The sequence below is a fragment of the Spathaspora passalidarum genome (assembly GCF_000223485.1).
Source record: "Spathaspora passalidarum NRRL Y-27907 unplaced genomic scaffold SPAPAscaffold_4, whole genome shotgun sequence".
Classification (NCBI taxonomy): Eukaryota; Fungi; Ascomycota; class Pichiomycetes; order Serinales; family Debaryomycetaceae; genus Spathaspora; species Spathaspora passalidarum.
In genome coordinates, this window is record NW_006767428.1 from 1,006,770 (window position 1) to 1,032,310 (window position 25,541).

Genomic DNA, 25,541 nt, shown 5'->3' on the forward strand with positions numbered 1-25,541 from the left:
TCCCATATGACAACACCTGTTGATCAGACAGCAAGCAAATGGATCAAGTGCACGCTCAATTGAACAAGCTCTGTTCGCAAATCCCTAGCCAAGGTGAACTACTTGACCTCGCCAACTCGCTCAAGCAACAGGCAGAAGTGAACTACCACCAGTACGTTGTTCCGCAATTGGAACATCTTCGCAACACTTCTGTCGAGGATGTAATAAGTGAATTCAAAGAGTTGAAAGTGTCGTCTGTGACCGTGTCCATCACTTTGATCACATTGAGTACCTTCTTTGTGTTTGGGAAGCTCTTGTTGGGGTCCGGTGACGACAAAAAGGACAAGAAGAGCAAGAAGAAAGGCAAACCAAAGAAGAAGTTGAGTAAAGCACAAAAGGCCAACCGTGAAATTCAAGGGATCTTGGACTTTGTTGAATCGGAGTATGTTCCCGCTATCGATACTTATTTGGACACTTACAAGACTTTGAAGCCAGAAGAAGTTGAAGCTAAATACAACTATTTTGAAGAGATGTTGTTGAAAGAATTGATGAAGTTAGACGCTGTTGATGTGAGCGGTAACGAAATCTTGAGAGAAAATAGAAAGAAGGTCATCAAGTTTATCCAAGACCACCACAAGAGATTAGACAATTTTAAGAAAGAAGCAAACTTTTAGCTATACCCGATATGTGTGTATATTAATATATATGTTTAAACTAATTGTAAGTCCTTCTTGACCATGGCATGACAGATTGGATGGTAGTTTTGTTCATACTTGGCAAATGTTTCTCTGGCAAACTCGAGACTGACACCGGAGCTGAGTAACTTGTAACCTGGTCTAACGTACTTCATTCTTCCGACAGACCCTAACCAAGTTGCAAACTTTTGCACAACTTCTTCACCAGCACTGTACTTTCCAAACGTGATCAACAACTCGTTCCAACGACTAATGAATTCACCATTACCACTGGCAGAGTACTTTGGGTACACACTTGGGATCTTACGGATCAATTCAGGAGTGACTTGAGTTTGTTTAAACTTTTCCACCAAGGTTTCCAAAAACAACATTTCTTGTTCACCTTCGAAACTTTGCACGTCAGCTTCTGAGAAGGTGAATTCTCCACCCTTTTCGACATAAGCGACCCACTTGTCAACTAATGAGTAAACTTGATCGGCTAAAGTAGTATCAAACTTTGGATATTCAGGAACACCTTCTTTGAATAACCAAGTGTCCCAGTCAATACTGTCCAAAACTTGCTTCTTGCCCAATGGCTCGTAAAATTCATACAACGTTTCCACAAACTGAGCACTATTCAATGATCCATATCTGAACTTCTTAAAGTAGTGCTTGATAAACGGATCAAACTCCTTCAATCCACCCAACTTAGTTTCAAGATGGAACAAAAAGAAGAACCCCTTTTCGTAAGGAATCTTGGAGAACGCATCATCTGGGTCTTGTCCTTGCAAGTCCCATACCAACTTGGTGAACTTGGCAGGCATGCCATTGACACTCTCCACTAATCCGTTCCAGCCAATAATCATATTGAAATGTCTCACTTGTTCCCCGTACTCAGCCGAGTTTCTCTCCTTGGCAGCAATAGCACCCAAGATACGTCTTTCCAAGTACACGGTCCACCCTTCGTTCAACCAGAAATGTTCCCAGCTGCAATTGGTGACCAAGTTCCCACTCCAGGAATGGGACAACTCATGGGCCATGACTTTGGTTTGGGTACGGTCCCCACAGATTAACGTTGGTGTCAATTGGGTCATGTTGGGGATCTCCATACCTCCATAAGGGAAAGAACTAGGGAGAACCAAGGAATCGAATCTGTCCCATTCATAGTCGAAAATCAAGGCTTCAGCAATTTGAATGTAGTTTTCCATATCCTTTTCGAACTCCCATTGACAGGCCTTAAGGTTTGGTTCCTCACAGTAAACATCGGATCTTGGCCCAATGGGTGCCTTGAGGAGGTTTCCGGAGGTCAATGACACCAAGTAGGATGGAATAGGGATTGGCTGGTCGAAATGGTATACCCCAGCTTCCGAGCTGGCACGAGGTCTTCCAGACATGGTGCATGGGGAAGGAGACTTGGCCGTGAATGTGTATGTAGACTTCACTCCTGGAGTGTCGAAACATGGGAAAAGACTACGCGCGTGAATGGCTTGACATTGGGAGAACACATATGGACCAGTGTCACCAGCGATGAATTGTATGGCGGTACATTTATCAGTGGTGCGGAAATCGATTTCAACCTTAACGGTGGAATCGTTAGTGGGGATCAGAATGTGTAATGCAGAACCATAGATTGGAACAGCTGGAGCAAGCTTGAATGGAGTGACGTCTGAGTTGACCTTAACTTGAGAAATGTCTAATGCGGCAGTGTCAAGAATAACTGAATCGGTCTTGCTTTTGTTGACTAATTCAAACACAACAGTACCGGTCAACACCTTGTCTTCAAAGGAAACACCAAGGGTTAAGGTGGTGTGCTTAACTTGAAATTGGGTGTAGTTGGATTGAGTACATGGATCCAACTCGTGTGATCTGGACTTGATATTCTCTATTAATGAAGTCATTCTGTAAGGTGTAGTAGTAGAAAGAGCGCTACGTTGCTGATAAAATGGAGTACCTTTTATGGGCAAGACCATCGTAGAGTACAATGGGAGATTACAATCACGTGATAGTACCATTTTGTGACCCTTGATGCCATTTTGACATTTGGCTTTAATAAGCCTCTGACTGAAATGCCTTATGGTGAAGGACAATGGCGCAAAGCCGGCAAGCACAGTCATACTGTTCAAATGATTACTTTTTTTTTCCTTCTATACGTTATGTTTCGTTTCTATTGGTTATATATAATAGTTGAAAATTTTAAAATACTATATAGCAATATCATATGGCACCAGCTTCTGCAGGAACATCATTTTTTGCAACATCTTCATCATTATGATGATGCTTTTTACGATCTCGCTTCTTGCTGGCTTCGGCCACTAACTCTTCAAATACTCTAGCCTCTTCTGCTTCATCCTCAGTTCTATTCACGGCAATAAACACATCAGCAATAAGTCTCAATCCCTTGGCTCTAGCCACCCTAGTTTCAAGAGGAACCTCCTTATCCTCCAAAACCATGTCACATACAGCACGCACAGTACCTTGAATTTCAAACTTGGATCCGGACCAAGCAGCGGCCAACACTTTGCCCATCAAGTACTTCTCCATTTCCGCCAACTCTTCTGGGGTGTGTTTATTAGGAATAGGTTCTTTTGACTTTTCAACTTCAGCCTTTTCCTGCTTCACATGTTCAAGCTCTTCTTCCAACTTGTTCACCTCTTGTTCAGCGGCACTCTTGGCTTCTTCTGGATCTTGCTCCTTTTGTTCTTCAGCTTCCTTCTTGGCGTGGTATTCATTGTCTTGCTGCATTTGCGTGTACTCCTCCATGGTTCGTTGAGCATCCAATGCCGAGCTGACAGTCTTGAAAGTATCCTTGACAACTCCACCCTTTTCCTTCACACTATACCAGAATCCACCCCAGCCGAAAAAGGTTTGGTTCTTGAAGAAAATCCTCGACTTGGTCTTGTAAATGTGTCCCAAGGTATGCAAAATCTCCAATCCAAAACTCTCCATCTTGAGTGACTCGGCTTCGTATTTGATTTTAGTCTGGAATGAATCAATCACATCTTGTTTCATGTCGGTTTCGGTGAAAAGCAGGAGCTTTTCCACGAGTTTTTGCGCAAGCTGACGTCTTGTTTCCAACTTCTTAAGACGACATTCTTCTTCAAACTTTTCTAGTTCAGCCTTGCGTTTGCTTTCTTCGATTTCCTTAGCTGTAAGTTTTGACTCGTCATGGGTGGTATGGGAAAGGAGTAATTGGTCCTTGGATGGGTTGGTAGTTCCACTAGTGGAAGTTGTAGCTCCTTCGGTCGAAGTTTCATTCACACCTGGCTCGGTCTTGTCTCCATCAGATTTCTCCTTCTTGTCATCTTCACCATCGGTATATCCAGCCAACTCGGCACTCTTGGATAACTCCAGTAACAAACTCAACTCTCCAATCCACTCCTTGAAGGCCTCCCCGCCGAAAATCATAGAGAAGAATTCAGCAGGGTCTTCAAACCCTTCAGTGGGGATACTTTCTTGCTTTCCAAACTTGTCATACTTGGCCCGCAACGTGTCATCGCTAAGTACTTGGTATGCTTGGCCCACTTCTTGGAACCGTGCAGCAGCAGTGGGATCATTGGGGTTTTTATCGGGATGAAGACGGATGGCAGCCTTCCTGTATGCCTTCTTGATCTCAAGTGATGTAGCGGTGGTTTCAATGCCTAGAAGGTCATAGTATGTGGTGTCAACAACCATAATGCTAATGCTGTCTTTCTATTAGTGGAGATAATGTGCGATGGAATCCAAGGGAGAGAGAGAAAAAAAAAGTCTAGGATTGATATATTAGCTAAGAAAAGTTGTAACGTTTCTGAATTGACTCGTATGCAAGATAACAACAAAGGTAAAACAGTTGCTAACTTATGATTTGCGTATGATTTAGGGTTTTCCTAAAATTTTTAGTTTGTGGCAAAGCAAAGGTTTTTTAAACATGCAAAAAAATGGTCAATCCACACGACTGGCCATCCAAGTGATAGTCAACAACACTTACTACGAAGGGGCATAGTTTAGTTACAAGTTATGTTCAGATACACTATTTACATGCAGTTCTATTGAGAATAGTAAACTGTTCTCATATCAACAATCTTCTTTCCTCTACTAGCAGCCAATTCTTCAATACTTTGTTGTTGACCCAAAGCCTTGACAAACCCTTGAGCAATTAACATGGGGTTTCTCGACTTGTACACTTTAGCACCCAAGTCCTTGATACCAGCAGCTTGACATATTTCATAAATGATATGGTTGACTCTGAGACCAGAACCTTCTGGGGCAGATCTGACTCTCATCTTGACACCATGGAACTTAGACTCGAAATCACCAACAATGGTTCTGTTTTCGTACAAGTTAAGAGGTTGCAAGTTCTTGATAGCATTCCAATGGGCTTTACTCACAGCCACTCTCATACCGTCCAAGGATTTACCGATACCCAACCCAAGTGACCCATTACGATCACCCACGACAGTCAAGGCAAAGAAACCCGGAATGGATCCCTTATTGGTCTTGTGCGACACTCGTCTCATCACCAAGGGACGAACAGCCAAGCTTCTAAGGTATGCCTCGTCCATATTCAACAACTTCGATAACTCCTTGGCAATCTCACTGGTTCTCTTGATCTTACTCTGGTTTCTAGGCTCGTCGCTTACAGCCTTGTCGAACTTCAAAATCAACCCTGTGTCATCTGGAGAATTGACATTAGGGATAGGTGGGTATGGCGTGCGGGAACCGGCTTGGTTAGGATATAGTATTGGCTCGTCCCAGGCTGGATCAGACATGGAATAGTCGGAACGCTCGTTTGAAGGAGCGACTTTGGATCTGGCACGGCCACCAGCAAGTTTTAAACTGATGAGCTCTTCTGGTTGAACAAGCGATTCTGTGATTTGAATCGACTTGAGTAAATCTGGTGTATAGTATTTCGATAACAATTTGGCATGTTTGTTGGCCTTGGAGCTGGTTTGTTCAAGTACAGGTGATGAAGTACTTAAACATCTTCTTATTATAGACACCGGGCCCAATGTATTCTTGAACATGGTTGTGTGTTGTCAAGTACTATACCTTGTATCCTCCAGTTAAATTTTTTTTTTTTCATTTTTCTTTGGTGCTGGAAAACGAAAAAAAATTTTAGAAATCGTTACCCGGAAATTTATTTGGTAGCACGACAGCTACATGTAATGGTGGTGGTGGGTGTGGGGGGAAGGACAACGATATCTAGGAAATACATCTCGTGTGCACTCGGCGTACGTAAAACATCGTGGTATTCTATACTCTATATACTTATACTATCCCATCACTTCGCCCAAAGGCTTCACGTCATCATCAGGAACCTGAGGTTTAGCCAAGGGAGAAAATTGCAACTTTTCATTCTCTTGTTGCAAACTGACAATCTCCCGTTTCAACTTCTCCACTTCCTTTTCCAATCTCTTGCCAAAGATATCAATATAATAAGTGGCACCATTGTATGCGGCCCAGATGAAAATAAATGTGACAAACGCCCCACAGGCATGTTTGTACTTGTACCAAATCGGACAAAACATCATGGTCAACAACTGGTATCCAAACTGAATCAACGTGAATGCAAGCGTTTGCATCCAGAGGTATGGCAATCCATTAACAAATTTCCCCAAAATCGTCTTTTGGTTCTTTTTCCGCAAGTACGAGAACGAGGTCACTTTCCCGTTTTCAATTTGGTCCTTCTTACGAATGGAGATGAAATAATGGTACAGTACTTGCCAAATGGTGTAGTAAATAGATGTAATGATTATCGCAGACATGAAGTTCCAGTTGTCAATGGCCGCTATTCCCGGATATCTTTGTTTCACATATTCTTCAGGAAGTTCATGCACCATGACAAACATGGTGACTGGCGGCATGATATGGATGAACGATGACGTTGTCTTGTCAATGGAATGCAAAACTAACGAATTTCTCCATGTAATCACGGCAAATGATAATGTCCCCAAAGATAACGAAAACACGGATACAAATAATCTGGGGGAGTTTGGGAACACCCATATGAAAATCATAAGCAACATATTGACATAATAACATAAATCGGCCAAGTAGTACTGGAACGATTGTTTGAAATAGGTGTAGAATCTAATTGGCATCAACACCACAAAGATAGCCGTATGGAAATGGGGAAAGTATATAGGATACTTCCCAATGACGAACCCAGCGGCGGCAATAATGAATATCGACACGGCATAGAATAGCTTTTCCGTCAGGGAGCTCTGCAAATTGCGGTGAATTCTCTCGTCAAACTTGGCCAATCGCTGGTTGAAAATCTCTTGCAACTTGTCCAACTCCAAGTTCTTCTTTTGTTTCTTGTTGTACTTGGTCAAGGTTTGTTGAGTTTTACGTTTCATATTGTTCAACTTTTTCAATGCGGAGTCACTCATGTGGTCTATATTCAAGCCAAAGTCAAAGTCACTGGCAAACAAGAGCTTGGACAAGTCAATATAGCTGACGGACGATCCGGAGTCGCTTCGTCCTAGCGGTGGGGCAGAATGTTTGATGGTGTCTATTTGTGATGAAGTAGAGGACGAGCTAGACACGTCTTCTGCGTCAAGAATGGCATCTTCATCTTCGTCAACCTCCATTATTGATGCATTGGATGAAGAGTTGTCCATTCGGGTATTATCTATTGATGACATTTATGATTGCGATGGGATGTTGTTGAAAGTCTAAAAAAGCTTAAATTCTTCTAGCAAAAAAAAAAAACAAAGCAAATAAATAGTTGGTACGGTGTGACTGGACACTGAACAATTGCCTGGCTGAATGGAAACACGTAAGCTTATAACACGAGTAAAGATCAAACGTGAAATGGCTAGCCGCCAAAATTTAATTTCTGTAACAATGATTGGCAACAAAAACAATGCCACATGGGTCATGGCAAAAAAACCACGATATTTTTATTGTTTTTTTTGGGCTGCTCTAATTATCACATGCATCGATAAGTCATGTGATACAAGTCACGAGAGCATACATATATAGCTACTGGTGGCCTCCAATATTGATTGATATGGATGATTCAAGTTGATTGAATAACATAATTTATGATTTAATGACATATTTGATGGCCTACGTTTAACATTGTTTAGTTATGCAGGGTTTTGTACTATGCTTGTGTGTTTCGTTATTATTTCCTTCAAATCTCTACCAAAATACATTGAAATTCAAGGCGTAACCCAGCTACCAATATATATATATATATGTACGAATCTAACTCCGAAAGACGCCATGACAACCAAAAACACAAGCAGCACGAGCATCACCAGCATCACCAGCAAGATAAGCTTTTGCACACTCATGAGGTTTCCCTGTCAACTACACGCATGGTTTAAAACGTGAAACACATCACGTGACACTTGAAATCACGTTATGCCGCAGGTTTCAGTTTGCAGCTATTCTACAATTCTAAGTACTCTAAAGGTATTCTATTAGAAAAGTTATCAAATCGTAAAATTAAATCGTATATATGTTGAAGACCTACTTTCTGATGGCATCAAAGTTGTACATCTTCTTATTGTTCTTACCATCATTTTCATATGGATGTTCTTGGTTGTATTGGAAACATTCCAAAATACACTGCTTAACATTATCCACACTGTCTTGGCTCAACTGGAAATGGCAAGCGATTCGTCCACCCATCAACTTGACGTTATATTTGGTTCTAGCCAAGTCAATCAACATCTTGGCATCCATCTTGTTAGCCTTTAAATCAATAAACACAAAGTTGGTATCAACGGGTGATTCCAACTTGATACCGTGTTCAATACAGAAATCCCCAATTTGCTTAGCATATTCGTGACTACGAGCAAGCTTGGGGAAATTGTAGTCGATGGCATGGATAGCCATGGCAGTCATGATACCGGCTTGCCTTATCCCCCCACCATTTTGCTTCTTGAAATGATTGGCTTTTCTAATCAACTTTTCATCTCCAACTAAAATTGATCCCATTGGAGCACCAAGGGATTTGCTCAAGCAAAGAGACACAGAATCAAAGTGGGAACAGTACTCTTTAATGCTGACTCCAGTAGCAGCGGACGCATTCCATAATCTAGCCCCATCCAAATGTAATCTGATATCGTATTGTTTACAGAATTCACTGATCTTCTTGATTTCCTCGACAGGCATGATTATACCATGTAAAGTGTTTTCCAATGAAATGACCTTGGTTGGTGCAGCATGAATATCCCCATCTTCAAAAGTTACATTATTGACGATATCTTCAAGAGTCAAGTAGTTTCCGTTAGCAGGAACAACCGGATGAACCATGGCTTGTGACAAAGTAGCCAATCCACCAGCTTCATGTAAAAAGACATGGGCACGATGGTCGCATAAAACACTGTATGGAGGTTGAATCAAGTTAGCACGTAACCCAATTTGGTTGGATAATGTACCAGAAACACAGAAAAGAGCAGCTTGCTTACCGGTGAGATCACACATCTTGGCTTCAAGGGCCAACGTTACCTCGTCTTCTTGATAGACGGAATCACCATAGGTGGCATTAACAAACCCAGCTTCAATCATTGAACGTGTGGGCACGGTGAATGTGTCACTACGGAACTCATTATGGGTGGTAAACTTTTCTTCTTCGTCAAGGGTCATCTTATTATTATTGAATGCAAAATTTTTTTTATATATATATATAATTTTATGTGTGTATAGTGGATATGTTTGCCACCTTAAATGCTGTGCTAAGTTTGCTGCTGTTGAAAGTAAAAGAAATATGTACAAATTTACTAGAAAAGAGCAAGCAAGAGGAAAGAAGAAGAAGAAGAAGATACAAAAAGGTATTTAAATCTAAACAGTACCATCCTGAAACCAAACAAATCCCGAATTCTTGCACACCACAATAAATCCCCCTCTCCCTTCGATGACACATCAGTATATTATTATTTTTTTTTTTTTCAACCTTAGTAATTCCTGAGAAGTTGCAGCAGAAAACGGAAAAATTTTCCGATGGCCAAGGCCCTTTGGTTTCTTTTTTTCGGGTTCTGTGCATCACATTTGCCGCAAGCCTTACCCAATTAGGCACAATGTGCTCGTTCTCGTTCCCTGGCGCTCACGCAACGGTCAACGGGCGATCGTAAAAGTGCCGCAAGACAGGGAAAATCCGGCTACCTTCGGTATGCCGCGTCAATTTGTTTTGTGCGCTTTTCAAACTCCTTGCTAGTGATGCCCCTATATAGTTTGGGTTAAACCCCGAAACGAAAACAATCGAAACCCGATTCTGTAACTGTGGCTAGAGCATGGCAACTGGTGCTGCTATTTTTATTTGAACTTTTTTCCTCAATGTACGTTTGGCATAATCTGCTACCCCCCCCTCCTCCTTTTCTCCCAACAAATTATTAAAACATACAAATATACAAGAAGCTTACAAGCGGGGTGCACAACATCATCACTTTTATTAATCTCTACAAACTAAATAACCCCCTCTCTCCCCCCACTATCGCTAGTTACTTCCTAAAATTTTTTAGTAAATTATTTTTGGAGAAACGTTTGACATGCCTTGCCTTCGATAACCGAAAATACTTAACCCAAATTTATCAGATTTACTGATTGTTCTCTTCGGCTGTCATCATTATCTGGCGGGGTCGTTCTCGTATTACCGAGCACTTGTGACTCCGACAACCCTAAATTCTGACTGAGGACAAGACTGGGATTGTTGTTGTTGTTGTTATTGTTATTCATTGAACTCGACAACTGCATTATACTCTTCCCAAATGGTTGAAATTCAGCGCCACTTGAAACACTGCCCACACCACCCAAATTGAAATTATGATGACTTGAAGATGGTGTAGCTTCATTTCTCCAGATTTGTGATGTAGCAGAAACAGTACGATTATGTCCAAATTCATAGTCTTGACTGGCACTGCCGGTGATACTACTACTGTCACTCCATAACTTTGATGTGGGGGTAGCCAAAAATCCATACGTATTGGCAGAATTACCAGGATTAGTGGTGGCAGGTTGATTCCACACTTCATGATTAACAGGAGCCAATGTAGGCGAGTTGTACCTATACAACAACGAATTGTAATCGCCGTAACTCAACAAATTTTGGGTTTGGTTCGTAGGACCTAAAGGAGATTGAGCAGCAATACTACTAGTGTAAATTTGATCATCATAAGGAAACCCTTGCATTGGAGGAGTGGTAGTGGTAGTGGTGGCGTTGGTTGTCGTGGATGTAGCTGGTGCCCCTGCAGTATTCTCTAATAAACTATGACTCAATGTAGGGGTATGCTTGAATAATTGTCCGTCAAGCGAAGAACTAGCCATTTCCATATGTGTTTGAGCATTAATTTGTTCTAAACTTATATATGGATGTGCTTGCTGTTGTGGCGGAGAAGGATAACTGTAATCGGTACCACCGAAATCACCAACTACATGGTTAATAGATCTTTGTGACAGTTGAAGTGGTTGCACAACCGGTTCCACAATTTGTGGTTGTTGAAACAACGGGGAAACCTTCTGACCCACATCGGAATCACTGTCAGTATAAACTTGCCCATAATGATTGAAAAATCCACTATTGTGCATATTACCAACTAAGTTCAGCTCGTCAATCGGAGGTGTGAAAATCCGTTTACTCGAAGCTCTTGGTCTAGGTAATGCATTAGCAAACCCACCAAACTCAATAGACGCCAAATACTCATTCATCTTCACTGGAACATAATTCTTATCCAAGTTATGTTTAGCAATCTCCAATGCTTGATGCACCGCCACATACTTTTTGATCTCTGTTCTAAATGAATCACGCCATGCTTGTTCCAATTCTTGATACTGGTTGATTTCGTGCATGATTTCGTCTTGCCAAGTAGGCATGATTTGAAAGATTTGAACAAGTGCCTCAAATGCGGGTTTGGCAATGGAACCGTCCTTGTTGAAAATTGAGGGTGTTGAGGAAATAGTTGATTGATTGGTTACAGTGGTTGTTCCCGATGCAGTAATCGGTGGTGTAGCGCCCGAGGAAAGTATTGGTGGTGGAGTTGGAGTGTTGGAAATGCCTGTGGAACTTGCCAAAGTTGCTGGGACTGGGTTTGGCGATTGGGCCACTTCACTAGCTGGAGTGCTACTATGCGAACTCGAAGCAGCTTGGTTGAACACTTCAACCAAGGGTTTGATTTGGTTTAATAAAGCAATCGACTCTTTTCTTTCCTGTAACAACACCTTCAAGTTTTCTTCAATCTTTTCATTTTCTTCCTTGGTCTTGGAAATTGACTTTTGAACGCTGGCTATACTCTTATTAATCTTTGACTTCTCCTTTTCTTCATTAGTTAATGCTAGTTGGTTTCGATCTTGCAACTTTCTTATCTTGGCTTCATTCTCTTGGAATTTAGTATTGAATAATACAAGAGAATTCTTAATTGCCGTGACTTGATTCAACAATTTCGACTTTTGGAAAGTTAACACGTCCTTGGATCTTTCCAAGGACTTGACATCTTGATCCTTCTTAACTTTGTTATCTGATTCTTCCTCCAATTCATGTCTGTATAAAAGTAACTCTTGTTGTAAATGTTCATGTTCTTCGGAAATGGTTTGTTGAAATTGTCTATAGTCCGCGTTTACCTTGACTAATTCATGTTGGAACTTACTCAAATAGTCATTGAGCAATTCAGCACTGGTGATGCTTTGGATTTGATCAATGGTGATGCTCTCTAATGAAGACTCATCATCATTAGCACTAGAGCTGGTGTCATCAGCACTGGAAACAGCACCACTAGTTATGATATTTTCCACAATATCCTCATCAAAATTAACATCCTTGGAAAATTCCAATTCCTTGTCGTCTTTGTTAAAAGTCAGAACAAAAACAGGCTTACTTAATGACCGGAAATTAGTAATTGAATTAATAGCCACAATCTGAATCTGGTACACTTGCTTGGCTGATAAATTATTCAACTTACAACTGGTCGACGTGAGTGTGGCGGCTTCACGGTCATTTATCACCAATACATAATACAAGTTCTCGTCATACCGGATCTCTATATTCCAATGAACCACCACTGATGTTTCCGCGATGGAGTCAATGCAAATAGTAGGCGTGTGTGGTATTTCAATATTTAAATCTTCAACAAGTTTTTCCACCGGGGTTCGGAGAATTAAATAGAACCTATAAAGGAGCCAGCAGAGAGATGGTACTAGCGTGATTAGTACCTCTATCATAATGATATTCTCTCCGGTTCTGGTATCTATAAAATGACTTTTGTTAATGTGGGTTGTAGGAAACCTTTGTACTGGGCCCTTTTTGGTCGTAAGATATGTCGGCTTGAATTTTTAAATGTGCAGCGTGCATGCCCTGCGATATTTTTAGTACATGAGCGCCAATTTGCTTTCTTTGCGGTAGAAAAAAAATTTTTTTTTTTGCTTTTCCTTATAGGGGGGGCAACAACCTGAATTTAACTCACGTGACCACTTACTTACCCTAGTAATAATAAAGGTGATTCGCCTTGGTACTTTTCATCACGATTTATGTGACAAATCACCAACAATGCCGCATTGAATGTTCCCAAGATAAAGAATGGACCTAGGATCCAAAGATCACTAAGGAATCCGCCAAGTAAAGTAATGCTCAATATCCCTAAACCTCCACAGAAACTATAAAACCCGCTCAATGACCCCATAATTTCATGCACATCCAGAATACCAGTTAAAACACTCATACTACTAATTATCAATCCAATTTGTGACACACCCAAAATACATACACTCAAGAAACAAGTCACAGTCTTTGGGTTCGTAGTATTAGAGAAACAAAAAAGAAAGTTCCCCACTAGCCCAAAAAGTGCAGCTACTTTTAATGGAGTGCTTCTCGACTTGACTTTTCTGAAGTCAATCAAGAATCCCCAAAATGGTGCAGATACAAGGGCAATAGTTTGGGCAATTCCAGTCAAGATTGCCGAGAATACATACCCTTCGTGACAAGTCAAATTTCCTGTATTTTGATCGTTTGATTTACACTGTCCCTTGTTGTAGTACCAGTCGTAGACCATGAGTGGAATAAACACAGCCATGGCCACTGTAGTTGATCTAGCAACGAACGCACCTGCATAGGCTAATTTCACCTGATGGTTGATACGTGAAAATTCGAATCCATGGCGTAATAATTCAAAGTAGTTTTCGTGTGTTGAATTGACATTGCTTCTTGTTCTGTATAACCAAATTATCAAAATCATAAACGAGAAAATTGCAAACCCCAGAACAACCAAATATGCCCACTCTAAACTGGATTTTATATCTAACTGGAATTTATCACCCAATTTAATAGGCAAAGGCACAAAAACGGATACTGCAAATATAGCACCTATACCAGTGCTTATTCCAATCAATGCCGAAAACTTCCCATTTTTCTTTCTTTCTGGTTCAGCTTCTACTTCTTCCTCTTCTTCTTCATGGCCAAGTAATATTTCCCTACGTTTAAATGTTAACTTAAAATCTGAATCTCCTACTTCATTCAACAATACAGTAATCATACTCATACATCCAGTAACACCAAGTGCAAATATTGCTCTAAACAACATCAACTCACTAAACTTTGAACAAACCGAATATCCAGCCAAGGCTATGGAAATAACCAAAAAGGCAATGCTGGGAACAATACGGGATCCGCCACCCAGAATAGTATTTAACTTGTCATTCAATGCCCCAATGAATGGTGCGGAGATCATCAGCGTCAATTCATCAATGAAACCTAGAATTCCAATTACACCTCCGATCTTCGCATTTTCAAGCTCGAGTACTTCCTTGATGTAAAAAGGCTGTGTTGACGACAAAAAGACAATTATCGATATACAGGCAAAACCGGCGTAGTTGAATGCTAGATAATTGAGCAAGGTATAGTTGTTGTGGTTGACCATGTTTGTATTCAATTCTATTCTCTTTCGTGACTCGGTTGTCTGGTTGATGTTTGATCTGGACCTTCCATTGTATGGAAATTTACTTTTCCAGTATTTCCGATAAGCAAAAGACCACGTGATTAAATTTATGGGTGCGAAAAAAAAAGAGGCTGTACAAGAGCGCTTTATATTTCTATAAATCTAAAAGAAAGGACACCATCCAAAGTATATAAGTGCTAAATTCTGCGGGTTAGTTGCTTCCTGTACTAGTTCTCTAACTGAAGCTTCAATACTCAACCCACCAGCTGTTAGCTTATCAGCAACTACCTGTACAGCTCTTCCTGCTTCAGAACCATCTTCTTCAGGTTGGAACCCAACATTAGTATCATCATCTTGAAGTCTCTTCTTTCTAAGGGGAGATAAAGTCCACGAGTATAATGGATCCCATCTCAACACGTCCAAAATGGAAATTATATGATCTCTATTCAGTCGTAACACCCTCAATGTATGTTCACATGATTTCTTGAAAACCCCTTCAACACCAGTGACACCAAATCCATCCACTATATCACGAGTCAATCTGAATGGAACAGTCTCAGGGACAGGAAGCCTTTTCCCTTGATCAAACGCAACACCAAGATCAATATGCACAGGTTCACCAGAATTCTTATCCAAAAGAATATTATTGCAATGCCTATCACCTAGACCTAACACATATCCAACGATAGAAGAGGTGGCAACACCATGGGTATATTTTATTCGACTCAGAAACCATGCATCAGGATTTAAGAATGTTCCTTGGAAGAAATAACGCAACACTGGTTCTAAACCAACCGTAATTCTTTCATATTCACGCAATCTTTCTGACTTGTCTTTAGACTGACAAGCTTTCATGATTTCTCGTGCCTTCTCATACTTGATCCTGTCATGAGCATCATGATATGGTTTAATAATATCTATCAATGCGGTTGTATTGGGAACAAACTCAATTATACCTGATTGCGGACCAAGAGGGACCACATTATATGTTCGAATTCTTAACTTTCTTTTTTTACATTCACGATCTTGAGCAAAGATATTGTTAACTTTATTGAAAACCTGTTCCATAATTGAATCTTGTCTCAAATCATCAGTGCCATGCTTTAATAAAATTTTATGCTGTGTACCATCTGAAAGATTAAATGTTGCAATCTTGGGTAAACTTAAACCAGAGCTTGCAATAGTTAACTTGTGTTCCACACTTACAAGAACAGGAACATTGTTATAAGCTTTTGTTTGATCAACTTTTAAGAATTTGGTTGGTGGTGGAATAGACGGCAATTGCTTCAACCAGTAACTACCCACATTCAATTTCTCTAAATTTAAAGTTTTACCTTTATTAGCCTTGTACGCCGCAAGTTTCACACACTCATCACTGAACTTTTCTATCGGCAATAATAAGTTCTCTATAACATGATCATCCTTATGAAGCAATTCATCCCAAATAATATCCGCAGCACTACATTTAGAAAGTAACAACGGGTTAGATGTAGTTTCAGCTGTTTGTTTGTGTTTTCTCAATGAAATAAGCAAGTATAAAGAATGATGCGGATGATCGACACACATATTAATAATCAACTCTTGTAAAATCAGCTGGAATTCAGTAGCATCTTTTGTCAATCTTGAGATCAACTGGATACACCAATTTATCAATTTAAAGCTTGGTAAAGAAAGAATACTAGCTTTAATTCTTGAATTAAGTGTCTCATTGCTCGACTGCTCCAACCACAATGCAAAAAACTTATCTAGATCTTCTTCTACATCGTCACCGACAATTATACTCTCCAAATAATACTCCACTGCCTTAGTCGAAAAGAGATCTCTACTCTGTACTAGTGATTTCAAATCCATACTTTCTGAATTGAACAGCATTTTTAATTTCGAATAAAACTTCTGTACTGTCTTCTTTTCAGAATCTGGAACTGCAGTTTTCCCGTAGTGATCCTTAAGTTCATTTATTTCCTTTTGCTTATTGGCAACTCTCTTTTCAAGCTTCGAAATTGCTTCGTTCAACGACTTGGATTTATACTGCGCCTCACAGAAATGGGCAAACAATTGAAAGACTTTCGCAGCCTGTTGTATATCTGCCATAGAAAGTGCCATATTGGCAACGGGCATTACATGCTTCTCCATTATATTTGAGGATAATTCTTGTCTAGACTCTGACATCCAACTTACCATCTTAGCCCTTATCAAGCATTTATCAATCAGGATTCCCACTTCCTTTATATCAACACCCCCACGATCATACAACTCTTTCATCATTAAAACAGGTACACTGGAATTGCCTTGTGTCCAAAGCATTTGGGCTGTTTGATACATACATAAATTAGACACATTGAGCCGAAGTGAGTGTTCCGCATTGTCAAATTTAGACTTGCTTATTCCATCAATCAACATTGTAGAAGTAACCATCTTTTGCAGTTCACCAGCCTGCCTAGTTAAATTATTATATCTTACTAAATCATTTAACGACCCAAGCCAAATTTCATCTTCCAGCAAATGTATTTTTGAAAGATCATAATTTGAGGTCAATTCAGATCGAGGCTTCTTTAGCTTCGTGCTAAGGAGCTGGAACGCAGTTCTTCTAGCTAACATTATATTTTCCGACATTTCAAGATCTGAATCTTCAAACCATCGAGTACGCTGATTGTATGACTTCACAAACTTGCTGAATTTACCATCCTGATAGTTTACAATACTAGAAATTGTAGAAATTTCACTCATGGTTTTCATCCAGCGGATAATCTGTGTTCTATATTCCTTAATGCTAAGATTGCTCTCGGAACTAGGTAGTTTATTCTCAAGAACATTCAATACCATGTTTTGGCAGTCATTAGCATTAATAGAATAATCATGTATCTGTTTCAAGGTCTTGTAAATCACTTCATTCTCTTTCGTGGCAGTTCCAGTCACTGGCAAATCCCACTGTGAGAGTTTCCAACTCCATTCAAAAGGTTCAGCACAGTTAATAATAGAACCCGTACTTCTATTAATGAGTCTTGATACACCAAGTAAACCATTTTCTGAGAGCGACTCAACGATGTTATAATTAGTAGACTTCCCTGTTAATGTAATGTCCGAGTCAAACCCCGCACTACTGTATTGAAGCAATTCAGCAGAATACCCATGTCTATGTTCTAAGGAGATAGCATACTCCAAACTTGGTTTTTCTGGCAATCCATAGATCAAATCATCATCATCAAGCGATTCATAAACTGTCCGCAATGATGGATATTCATCTTCCAACGTAGCTCCTGGTTGTTCTAGTGTCACTGCATCTTCAAATAACATCATTGCTGTTCGGAAATGTTTGTTTTTGACAGCCAACTTGTAGAAAGATAAAACATCAACCTTTTCAAATACATCCAAGAACTTGTCTAAATTCTTATAAGCTCCTATCCTAATTGTAGTGATAATCTTCAAAAATATCCTGGCCACAGACCTTTTACTATTATGCGAGTTTACGAATGCATTTAGAATAGAAATAATCGTCTTTTCTCCAGGTTTGCCTTTTAACACAAGGTAGTAACAAATCAATTCGGCTAAAGACTCTTTGGCAAAACTCTTCACTTTGATGACAAATGTACTTAATAAAGGAGCAATGCTAGTATAAGGTGCCAATTCTTGAAGAAGAACCAAGTAAAGTCTTGTGGTCCACAATTCCAAGTCAGCCTCTAGAAACAGTTCAAGATTTTCAATTATATCAGACAAACTATCACCCAAATAGTCAACATCCAATTCATCATTCAAAAGGGCACATGTATGAAAATCAATTGATAAAATTTGGTCCTTGTACGTTTTGTAAATCTCCTTAAAATTCAAAAACTTTTCAAACTCCTTATTGTTGTGTTGAAACTTCATAATCAATACACCTAATATAGACTCCGCACATGCTGCTGAGTCAAAATCAGATCCACTAATTTGATCAATAATTTTGTCGAAAATAAAGTCAAAGAACAGCACTTCCTTTTCAAACTCTTCTCCTTTGATTCCATTGTATTCATCCTTATCTAGAACTTTAATTTCTTGGAGAGCCCCACCTCCAAGGTAAAATTGAGAAAGGTAGTCAGCAATCCAAATCTTGAAGTCTTTATTGAAATACTTTAATTCTGCTTGATCAATCCTTAACAAATTTTCCACCACGGGTAACCGATCTCCAGCATGATCAAAAATTCCCACATAAGGAAATATATGAGATATGAGCCTTATAAATACCAGTGCATCCTTCTGACAAAAATCTAATGTTTCCAAGCACAGCTCCAACATTGATGAATGCAATAATTTTGGGCATGTATCATTCTGTTTATAAATTTCAACTATACCATCCAAGAATTGACGAATTGAATTCATTCCCTCGAAATCTCGAGTATATACTTCGATATATCTAACCAAATCCTTATCAATATCAGCATAACTGAATGAGAGCTCAAGTATTTGGATAACCAAAGGGAGCGATTCTTCCTGTTCATACTTATGATGAAACAAATCATGAAAGCAAACGAGAATAGATGAAACAAATGGTTTATAATCGAAACATTCAACTGGTAAATTCCTTATTATACTAACGAGCAACCGAGTCACATATAGATCGATCGATCCATACCCTCCTAGAACAAGAATTAAGCTAATCTTAGTAAGTGCGATCTTTATTTGATCTGGATTCTGGATAACACTTAAAATGGTTGAAACTCTTCGGATCAAAAAGTAAACTTGTTTAACATTCCAAAAATCATTTGCCAGACCATGATACTTGACAACCAACTTCTTAATTAACTCTAAACTAGATTTGAATGAGATAACAACACTTCCCTGGTCAACCTTAGTGAATGAAGACTCGAAAATAGATGCAAGCTCATTCCCTCTAAAGTAATCAGTGAACTCTTTATTATCGGGAATTTCAGTAAATTTAATAATTTCAAGTACAATCATAGACAACTTATCCTTAAATTCTTGTTTGAATGAGCCCTGGAAGTATTGCTGAATTATATCAAACACCTCATTTCTAATACCTTGAGATGAGTAAGCTACCAGAACTATTAGCGACAAACTTTCCGAAACAAGTGTTGCTGAGTCAGTGTTCTTCAATGAGGCTAAATTTTCAATAAAATCAGCATTGGACTTTGCAGTTATGTTTCGAGATGTAGATATGGATACTGCAGAAAGTTCCCTATAATTCTCTCTATAAAATGTTTGAAGATCAGGATAATCAAATAAGTTGAATGGGAATCTTTCAATATCATCTAACTTCCACCAATAGCATAAAATATCAAGTTTGGCTGTTTTGAACAATTCTAATGGGCCCTTCATTTGCCTTTGTTGGCAGATTGTTTGAAGACACGCTTCCAAATATGGCATGAAAAAGCTGAATCTAGAACATTGAAGAAGATTAAAAATAGAACAATAAAACAAACTTGAAGACTTCAAAGATAACCTTGTAAAAAATAAAGCATATGTCCCAGCAGTTTCTACTGATTGTTGAGGGTCAGGAAAAGTTTCAAAAAGCTTATTATAGAGGGATACTATTTCCTGATCATCTTCTTGGCTTCCAGATATAGTACCAACAGTTATATTGTCGGCTAAGTTGACTTTAACATTATTTGTTGCTTTAGCAAATTGATGAAATAATTCAGACTTTGCTGGTTCCATATGTTTATATTGTTTCACCAACAAGTCACAGTAAGCTATCACCGATGATTCTGTTAGTATAAGCTCTCGTTCACCACATTGTATTAGCCACTTGGAAATATCATTGCATTGTTTCTCTGCCTGGTTATTCTCCACCACGTAACTCATTAAATCTAGAATCAGTGTTAAAACAAGTTCATTCCGTTCCAGATGTTGATTACCTAATAATTTCTCTCCAATAGTTGTGATAAATTTACTAAATGTTGAAATGGTAGTGCAAATTGGCACAACAGATTTAACGCAGTACAAAACTGCAAGCAAAAGATCAACACCTTCCAAATATTCCAAGTACTTCACAAGAGCTTTAATCAATTCTTCAGGGGTTTTATAACAACTCCCTAAGCGTTCTAACACCTTCAAACTATGGGGTTTCATATATTTCAATTGCAACAAATTCACCATCTTTTCATTTGAGGCAGGTGTTGAAGGCGTATTTGCATCTCTAACTGCGGAAAATTCTCTTTCAAATCCATCCTCTTGAGTTTGATTTGCATTAACTTTATGTTTGGAGGTTGTTCTTGAGTATATTTCACTTTTAAATGAATTTACAAGTTTTTCAAAGATACCCGCTTTTACAAACATCTCAAAACATTCTAAATCCTCAGGGACAATAACTTCAATCAAATCCAAACATTCTCCGGCACTAATATTTTGCTGACGAAAGTATGCTATGCCCATTTGCAAATGATAATCTAAACCATCCGTAGAACTGCAGAATGAATCCATTAATTTAAATTTGTCACTAATTCTCTGAGTTATTGCCAACCATTGTAGGTACCTTTTGTTACTAACATCGCTTGAATTATATAATTTAAATGTTTCCGTTACTTTTTCAAAAATTTGATTAAGGCTTATGCTTCCTGGTAAACTCACCATATTATAGTCAAAAATTATATGGGGAGTAGAATAGACTGGCTCTAAAAACAACCACGATTCCAATTCTCTGAATGTTTGAGTAAAATAGAAAACCTCCTTATTGCTACCATTGTACAACTGATGAAGATAGTTAATTATTCTATAATCACATTGATTTCCAGCTAACCAATAGACAAACTCAGCTATATTTGAATAAAACAATATGTCCAAATCTTGATTTTGTAATGTACCTTCCCATTTGGATAAAAGCCAATCTTGAATTCGAACGGCCAATATATCCTTCTTTGGTAAATTTACATCAATGGACAACTTGTAGATTGCAAACCAGTACTGAAAGCTTTCTTCAGATATACTGCAAGGTCCACTAATTTCAGCCAAGTCGATAAGAGAACCCAATTGAATTAGTAATGAGTCGTCAACAAGTTCATTTAGTTTATTGGATTGTTGAAATACAATTAGAAATATCAAGTTACATGCCATCGCTACCGTTTGCTGTTGTTTGATAAGTAAAAAGCATAATTTCAATATTTGACCAACATATTGTGGCAATGTTCGAGTATCACTTTCGGTCCATATTTCTTCAAGAATAATAGCACGAGATGCAAGAAGACTCCAGAAATTTAACTTGACATTATCAAACGTTCCAAGAATGTTCTTAAAAATGACATTTCTATTAAAATCTCCTTCATCAGAATTGGACAATAAGATATCTAAAGTGGTATTACTATTGATGAAAGTTTTTGTGACTTCAGTACTAGTTGTGGACTCAGTAAGTTGGGAAGATTTATTATATTGTGGATTATAAACTATCTTCTGCATTTCAAGGCGAAATGTTATTATCTTCAAACCTAAAATCTGGTGCTCTGTCGAGTTCTTGGAGTGTATTAAACGATTGCAAAACTCTGTGATATTCCTTGAATGGTTCAATGCATCACCTATTGTTTCTAACTTTTGTCGTTTATTCCTTGAATTTCCAATAAACATAGAGTTTCCAAAAAGTGAGGAATTTGGATCTGATGAGGTTTCTTGCAAAATCAGTTTGAACTCAAAATAAGTATCTAGTAATTTCGTTATTCCTGATATTAACATCCACGATTTAGAATCTTCAGACTTGAGGTATACAGATTTGAATTGAAACCAATCGTCATGATTGAGTTGTACAGATTTAGCCGGAAGATAAATGCCAATCTGATTAGGCTTAAGTTCAAAGTCAGAGGTTGACGCCCTTTTAATTAAATTCTGTAATAGTATTCGAATATGATATAACAATACCTCTTCTTTGTTCATGTCCCCTTGTTCTACTTGTGATTTGATGGATTCCTCTTCGTCTTCTTGATCGAGTAAGCCAGGGTCTAAAATATCTCCAGGTATGAACCCTTCACCGATAAGCTTTGGCAAATGATGTAAATGAATAAGTTTGTGAGTCGCTGGCAAATTGATAAATATTAAAAATTGCTCATGAAGCTTTCCCCATTGAGTACCATTGAAGAAAATCATTAATTGAATACCCAATTTGATCATTTTATTGACAAATCTGAAATTAACTGTGGATATGGTGATAATCAACTTATTTATAATTCGGAATACCATTATAACAGCAATATTTTCTTTCTTCAACACTTGTATTGTCTTATCCAAAGCCAGCAAGAGACGAAAATAATTGTTATCTTCATATATTTCGATATAATTAACTGAAATATCCTTGTCACATTGTAATAAATATTGAAGTGCATTATATGTCTCAACAAACAACATTTCATTCAGTCTAGACAAAGAAAGTGAATCAGCATCACTAATGATACTCTGCTCTATTATATCAAGTAAGAAATTGTAAATCGTGACCCAACTTTTCTTGTTCAAATGCTCTTTCACATACCCAACATTCAAAATGGCAGATATGGTCTTCATGAAATCAATTGAGCAAGGTTCAAGCTGGATTCCACTCTCTATAAAGAAGTGCTCCATTATGCCATTACAAAGGTCAATATATATTCGATTCCTCAACGTCTTACTTGTATCCTCAATTGACTTTTCGGTGAGTAATCTCAAATAATAAGAAGATAGTGATAGTCTCAGTTCAACTGGAGAGGACTTGTTGTTGTAATACACCCTTGATTCATGTTCAATTAGCTTGAGAATAGCCTGGGTCAAGATCTTGAATTGATCCAGTGATAGTTTGAATTTGGAAATTGATATTGTTTCTAGCAAACTAAGCGCGTCATTCCTCTCTTTGATCTTAGAGGATATCAATGATGCCACCAATTTGTCTATATCTAGGGTTGACATTGGTTGTTCATACTTGATCTATATTGTTGCCAAAATAAAAAGAGCCTACCATTGCTTTTAATTCTCTTGCGCACAATTTTCTACCCATTAAAGGAAAACACATTGGTAGCGTCAAATTCTTTATAGTTTTATTTGGCAACACTTTCAGTGTTTACAATTGACTAGTTGCGTTGACTACAAGTGAACTTAAGGTAAGTTTAGTCCAATTAATATTAAAAGGATCTATATATCTATAAGCTTAAATAGTGTAATCTTCCTTACACCACTTTTCCCTAATATTTTTCCCATACTTATAAAATGTAAATGGAATTAACACCATCGCCAAGGAAACAAATGCCAACAACCAACTAGCCCATTGTAGTCCTAATCCACTATACATTTGAGTGACAAATAAAGGGAAAGCAGCACCTCCAGCAGATCTCAAAAACACTTTGGTTGCTAATGCGGAGGCAGCATACTTAGCATAGGTGTCGATAATATAGTTATTCAAAGAATAGTAAATAAGCACCATTCCATAACCAAATGCAATACCAGATGAGGCTGGACCCACCCAGATGATATGTTTGAATGAAGTAGCTCCTAATATAAACAAGGCAATGCAAGGGAAGGGAGAACCTATCATGGCACCCCAAAGCCTATCTTCAGGTTCGGGCTTTCTACGCTTGCACAATGCAGCGTATTGCTTTTCAATGACAGGTGTAGTGGTCAATGCAAGAGCGGCACCAATAATAATGGGAATGAACATAAGACCAATCTTGTCATCTTTGTAGCCGTATAAGGTGGAGAAGATATATGGATAGGCAAAGAAGAAGGCATACAATAAGGCATAGATTAAGGCAACAAATGCACAGACCAAAACCAAGACAGGCTCAGTAACGACAAACTTAAGGGGACGAATAAGACAGTCATTTACAAGTTCTTTGAATGATAATGGTGAGAATTCTTGTTCAGTCATAATCTTTGGATTATCAAACTCTTTTCTTAATTTCTTGGCTCTCTTCTTTAAGATAACAGGAGCATATGTTTCGGGCATTAAAGAAATGATAATCCACATAACACCAGCAAATGCCATATTAACCCAGATAATAATATCGAATCTTCCGGTTCCGACACTGATGAACCCATTGACAACACCACCAACAACTGGACCGGAGTAAGGTGCAAATGAAAAGAAGGCAATTGCCAAAGATCTGGTTTCATTGTGAATATCCACCAAACTAGCACCGACATTTGTCAAAGCAGAAGATGAAAACACCCCACAAAGGAATCGACAAACCAAAAGGGCACCGATATTTGGAGCCAATGCACAAGGAATATTGAAAATCACATATAATCCAAACGAAATGAAATAAACAGGTCTTCTTCCGATTTGTTCGGATAATGGAGCCCATATTAATGGACCAATACTGAATCCAAGAACCATAAGTGAAACTGCCAATGTAGAAACTTCTGTAGATACACCAAACTTATCATTAATTGTGAATAACCCACCAGCAAGACACGATGAACCATAGGCGGCAGAGATAACAAATATCATAAGAAGGACGGTGTAAACCCACTTTATCCACATTGGCCAATTGTGGGGATTTTCTGGGTCATTTAATGTGAAGGTGACAAATTCAATTTCAGGATCAATAGCTTCAACTTCTTCCAAAGTTTCTTCCGATATCCTGGTTTCCTGCCTCCCAAGAGTGGCTCTTGTTTTAACTCTACCTAAAGATTGTAATGTTTGGGCCGGCACTAACCCAGTCATGGTTTCCAAGGTATATTCTTCAGGGAAAATTGGATTTTCCACAGGAGGATGATTTAATTCCTGAGCCGGTATATCTGACGAGACCCCTAATTCTTGCATAGACTTTGCTGTTTCTGTTCGTACCATCTTTAATTGATTGGTATATCCATTTGTAACTGAACGTGATACTTCTGAATTTATAGATTGAACATCGAGATCCGGACGGAACTCTAATGGTTCTTCGTGTTTGACACTTTCAAAACTTGAAGAGTCAGAAGATTGCATATTAGACATGTTGTGATGATTGTACTGTTCAATTAATTTCAATCTTCATTTTTAAGATTATTTACATGACTTTATATATTAACTACAATAGTTGAAAATTTATCCGTCGGAATTGCATTTTTAGCAACCTGCTGCAAAGGTATGGCTGCCTACAACAACAAAAAAAAATTG

The 25,541-nt window shown here is 38.5% G+C and overlaps 10 protein-coding genes across 10 annotated transcripts; 1 reads left to right on the top strand and 9 right to left on the bottom strand. All coding sequences in view use genetic code 12, as the record gives it.

The window, feature by feature from the left end:
- Positions 1-26: 26 nt before the first annotated feature.
- SNL1 (Snl1p) lies at positions 27-712 on the top strand (the record flags this gene model as incomplete). The annotated part of the gene is made up of 1 exon (XM_007375561.1): positions 27-712. One exon carries the CDS (start codon positions 39-41, stop codon positions 651-653), a length of 615 nt encoding a protein of 204 aa, XP_007375623.1.
- Positions 689-2,551, bottom strand: LKH1 (bifunctional aminopeptidase/epoxide hydrolase; the record flags this gene model as incomplete). The annotated part of the gene is made up of 1 exon (XM_007375562.1): positions 689-2,551. The coding sequence occupies one exon, from the start codon at positions 2,549-2,551 to the stop codon at positions 689-691; it is 1,863 nt and encodes a 620-aa protein (XP_007375624.1).
- A 316-nt stretch (positions 2,552-2,867) lies between these two features.
- DJP1 (Djp1p) lies at positions 2,868-4,325 on the bottom strand (the record flags this gene model as incomplete). Its single annotated transcript, XM_007375563.1, has 1 exon — positions 2,868-4,325. The coding sequence occupies one exon, from the start codon at positions 4,323-4,325 to the stop codon at positions 2,868-2,870; it is 1,458 nt and encodes a 485-aa protein (XP_007375625.1).
- A 311-nt stretch (positions 4,326-4,636) lies between these two features.
- SPAPADRAFT_61429 (mitochondrial 37S ribosomal protein uS5m) lies at positions 4,637-5,667 on the bottom strand (the record flags this gene model as incomplete). Its single annotated transcript, XM_007375564.1, has 1 exon — positions 4,637-5,667. The coding sequence occupies one exon, from the start codon at positions 5,651-5,653 to the stop codon at positions 4,676-4,678; it is 978 nt and encodes a 325-aa protein (XP_007375626.1).
- A 192-nt stretch (positions 5,668-5,859) lies between these two features.
- Positions 5,860-7,465, bottom strand: SPAPADRAFT_61431 (glycerophosphocholine acyltransferase; the record flags this gene model as incomplete). Its single annotated transcript, XM_007375565.1, has 1 exon — positions 5,860-7,465. The coding sequence occupies one exon, from the start codon at positions 7,274-7,276 to the stop codon at positions 5,903-5,905; it is 1,374 nt and encodes a 457-aa protein (XP_007375627.1).
- Positions 7,466-8,045: 580 nt separating this feature from the next.
- Positions 8,046-9,360, bottom strand: GLY1 (Gly1p; the record flags this gene model as incomplete). Its single annotated transcript, XM_007375566.1, has 1 exon — positions 8,046-9,360. One exon carries the CDS (start codon positions 9,231-9,233, stop codon positions 8,112-8,114), a length of 1,122 nt encoding a protein of 373 aa, XP_007375628.1.
- A 653-nt stretch (positions 9,361-10,013) lies between these two features.
- On the bottom strand, positions 10,014-14,090 carry SPAPADRAFT_153168 (uncharacterized protein; the record flags this gene model as incomplete). Its single annotated transcript, XM_007375567.1, has 3 exons — positions 10,014-10,840; positions 10,901-11,662; positions 11,714-14,090. 3 exons carry the CDS (start codon positions 12,792-12,794, stop codon positions 10,161-10,163), a joined length of 2,523 nt encoding a protein of 840 aa, XP_007375629.1.
- SPAPADRAFT_138901 (uncharacterized protein) lies at positions 13,049-14,485 on the bottom strand (the record flags this gene model as incomplete). Its single annotated transcript, XM_007375568.1, has 1 exon — positions 13,049-14,485. The coding sequence occupies one exon, from the start codon at positions 14,483-14,485 to the stop codon at positions 13,049-13,051; it is 1,437 nt and encodes a 478-aa protein (XP_007375630.1).
- Positions 14,486-14,637: 152 nt separating this feature from the next.
- TEL1 (DNA-binding protein kinase) lies at positions 14,638-23,353 on the bottom strand (the record flags this gene model as incomplete). Its single annotated transcript, XM_007375569.1, has 1 exon — positions 14,638-23,353. One exon carries the CDS (start codon positions 23,351-23,353, stop codon positions 14,666-14,668), a length of 8,688 nt encoding a protein of 2,895 aa, XP_007375631.1.
- Positions 23,354-23,546: 193 nt separating this feature from the next.
- Positions 23,547-25,396, bottom strand: TPO3 (spermine transporter; the record flags this gene model as incomplete). Its single annotated transcript, XM_007375570.1, has 1 exon — positions 23,547-25,396. One exon carries the CDS (start codon positions 25,377-25,379, stop codon positions 23,592-23,594), a length of 1,788 nt encoding a protein of 595 aa, XP_007375632.1.
- Positions 25,397-25,541: the final 145 nt, after the last annotated feature.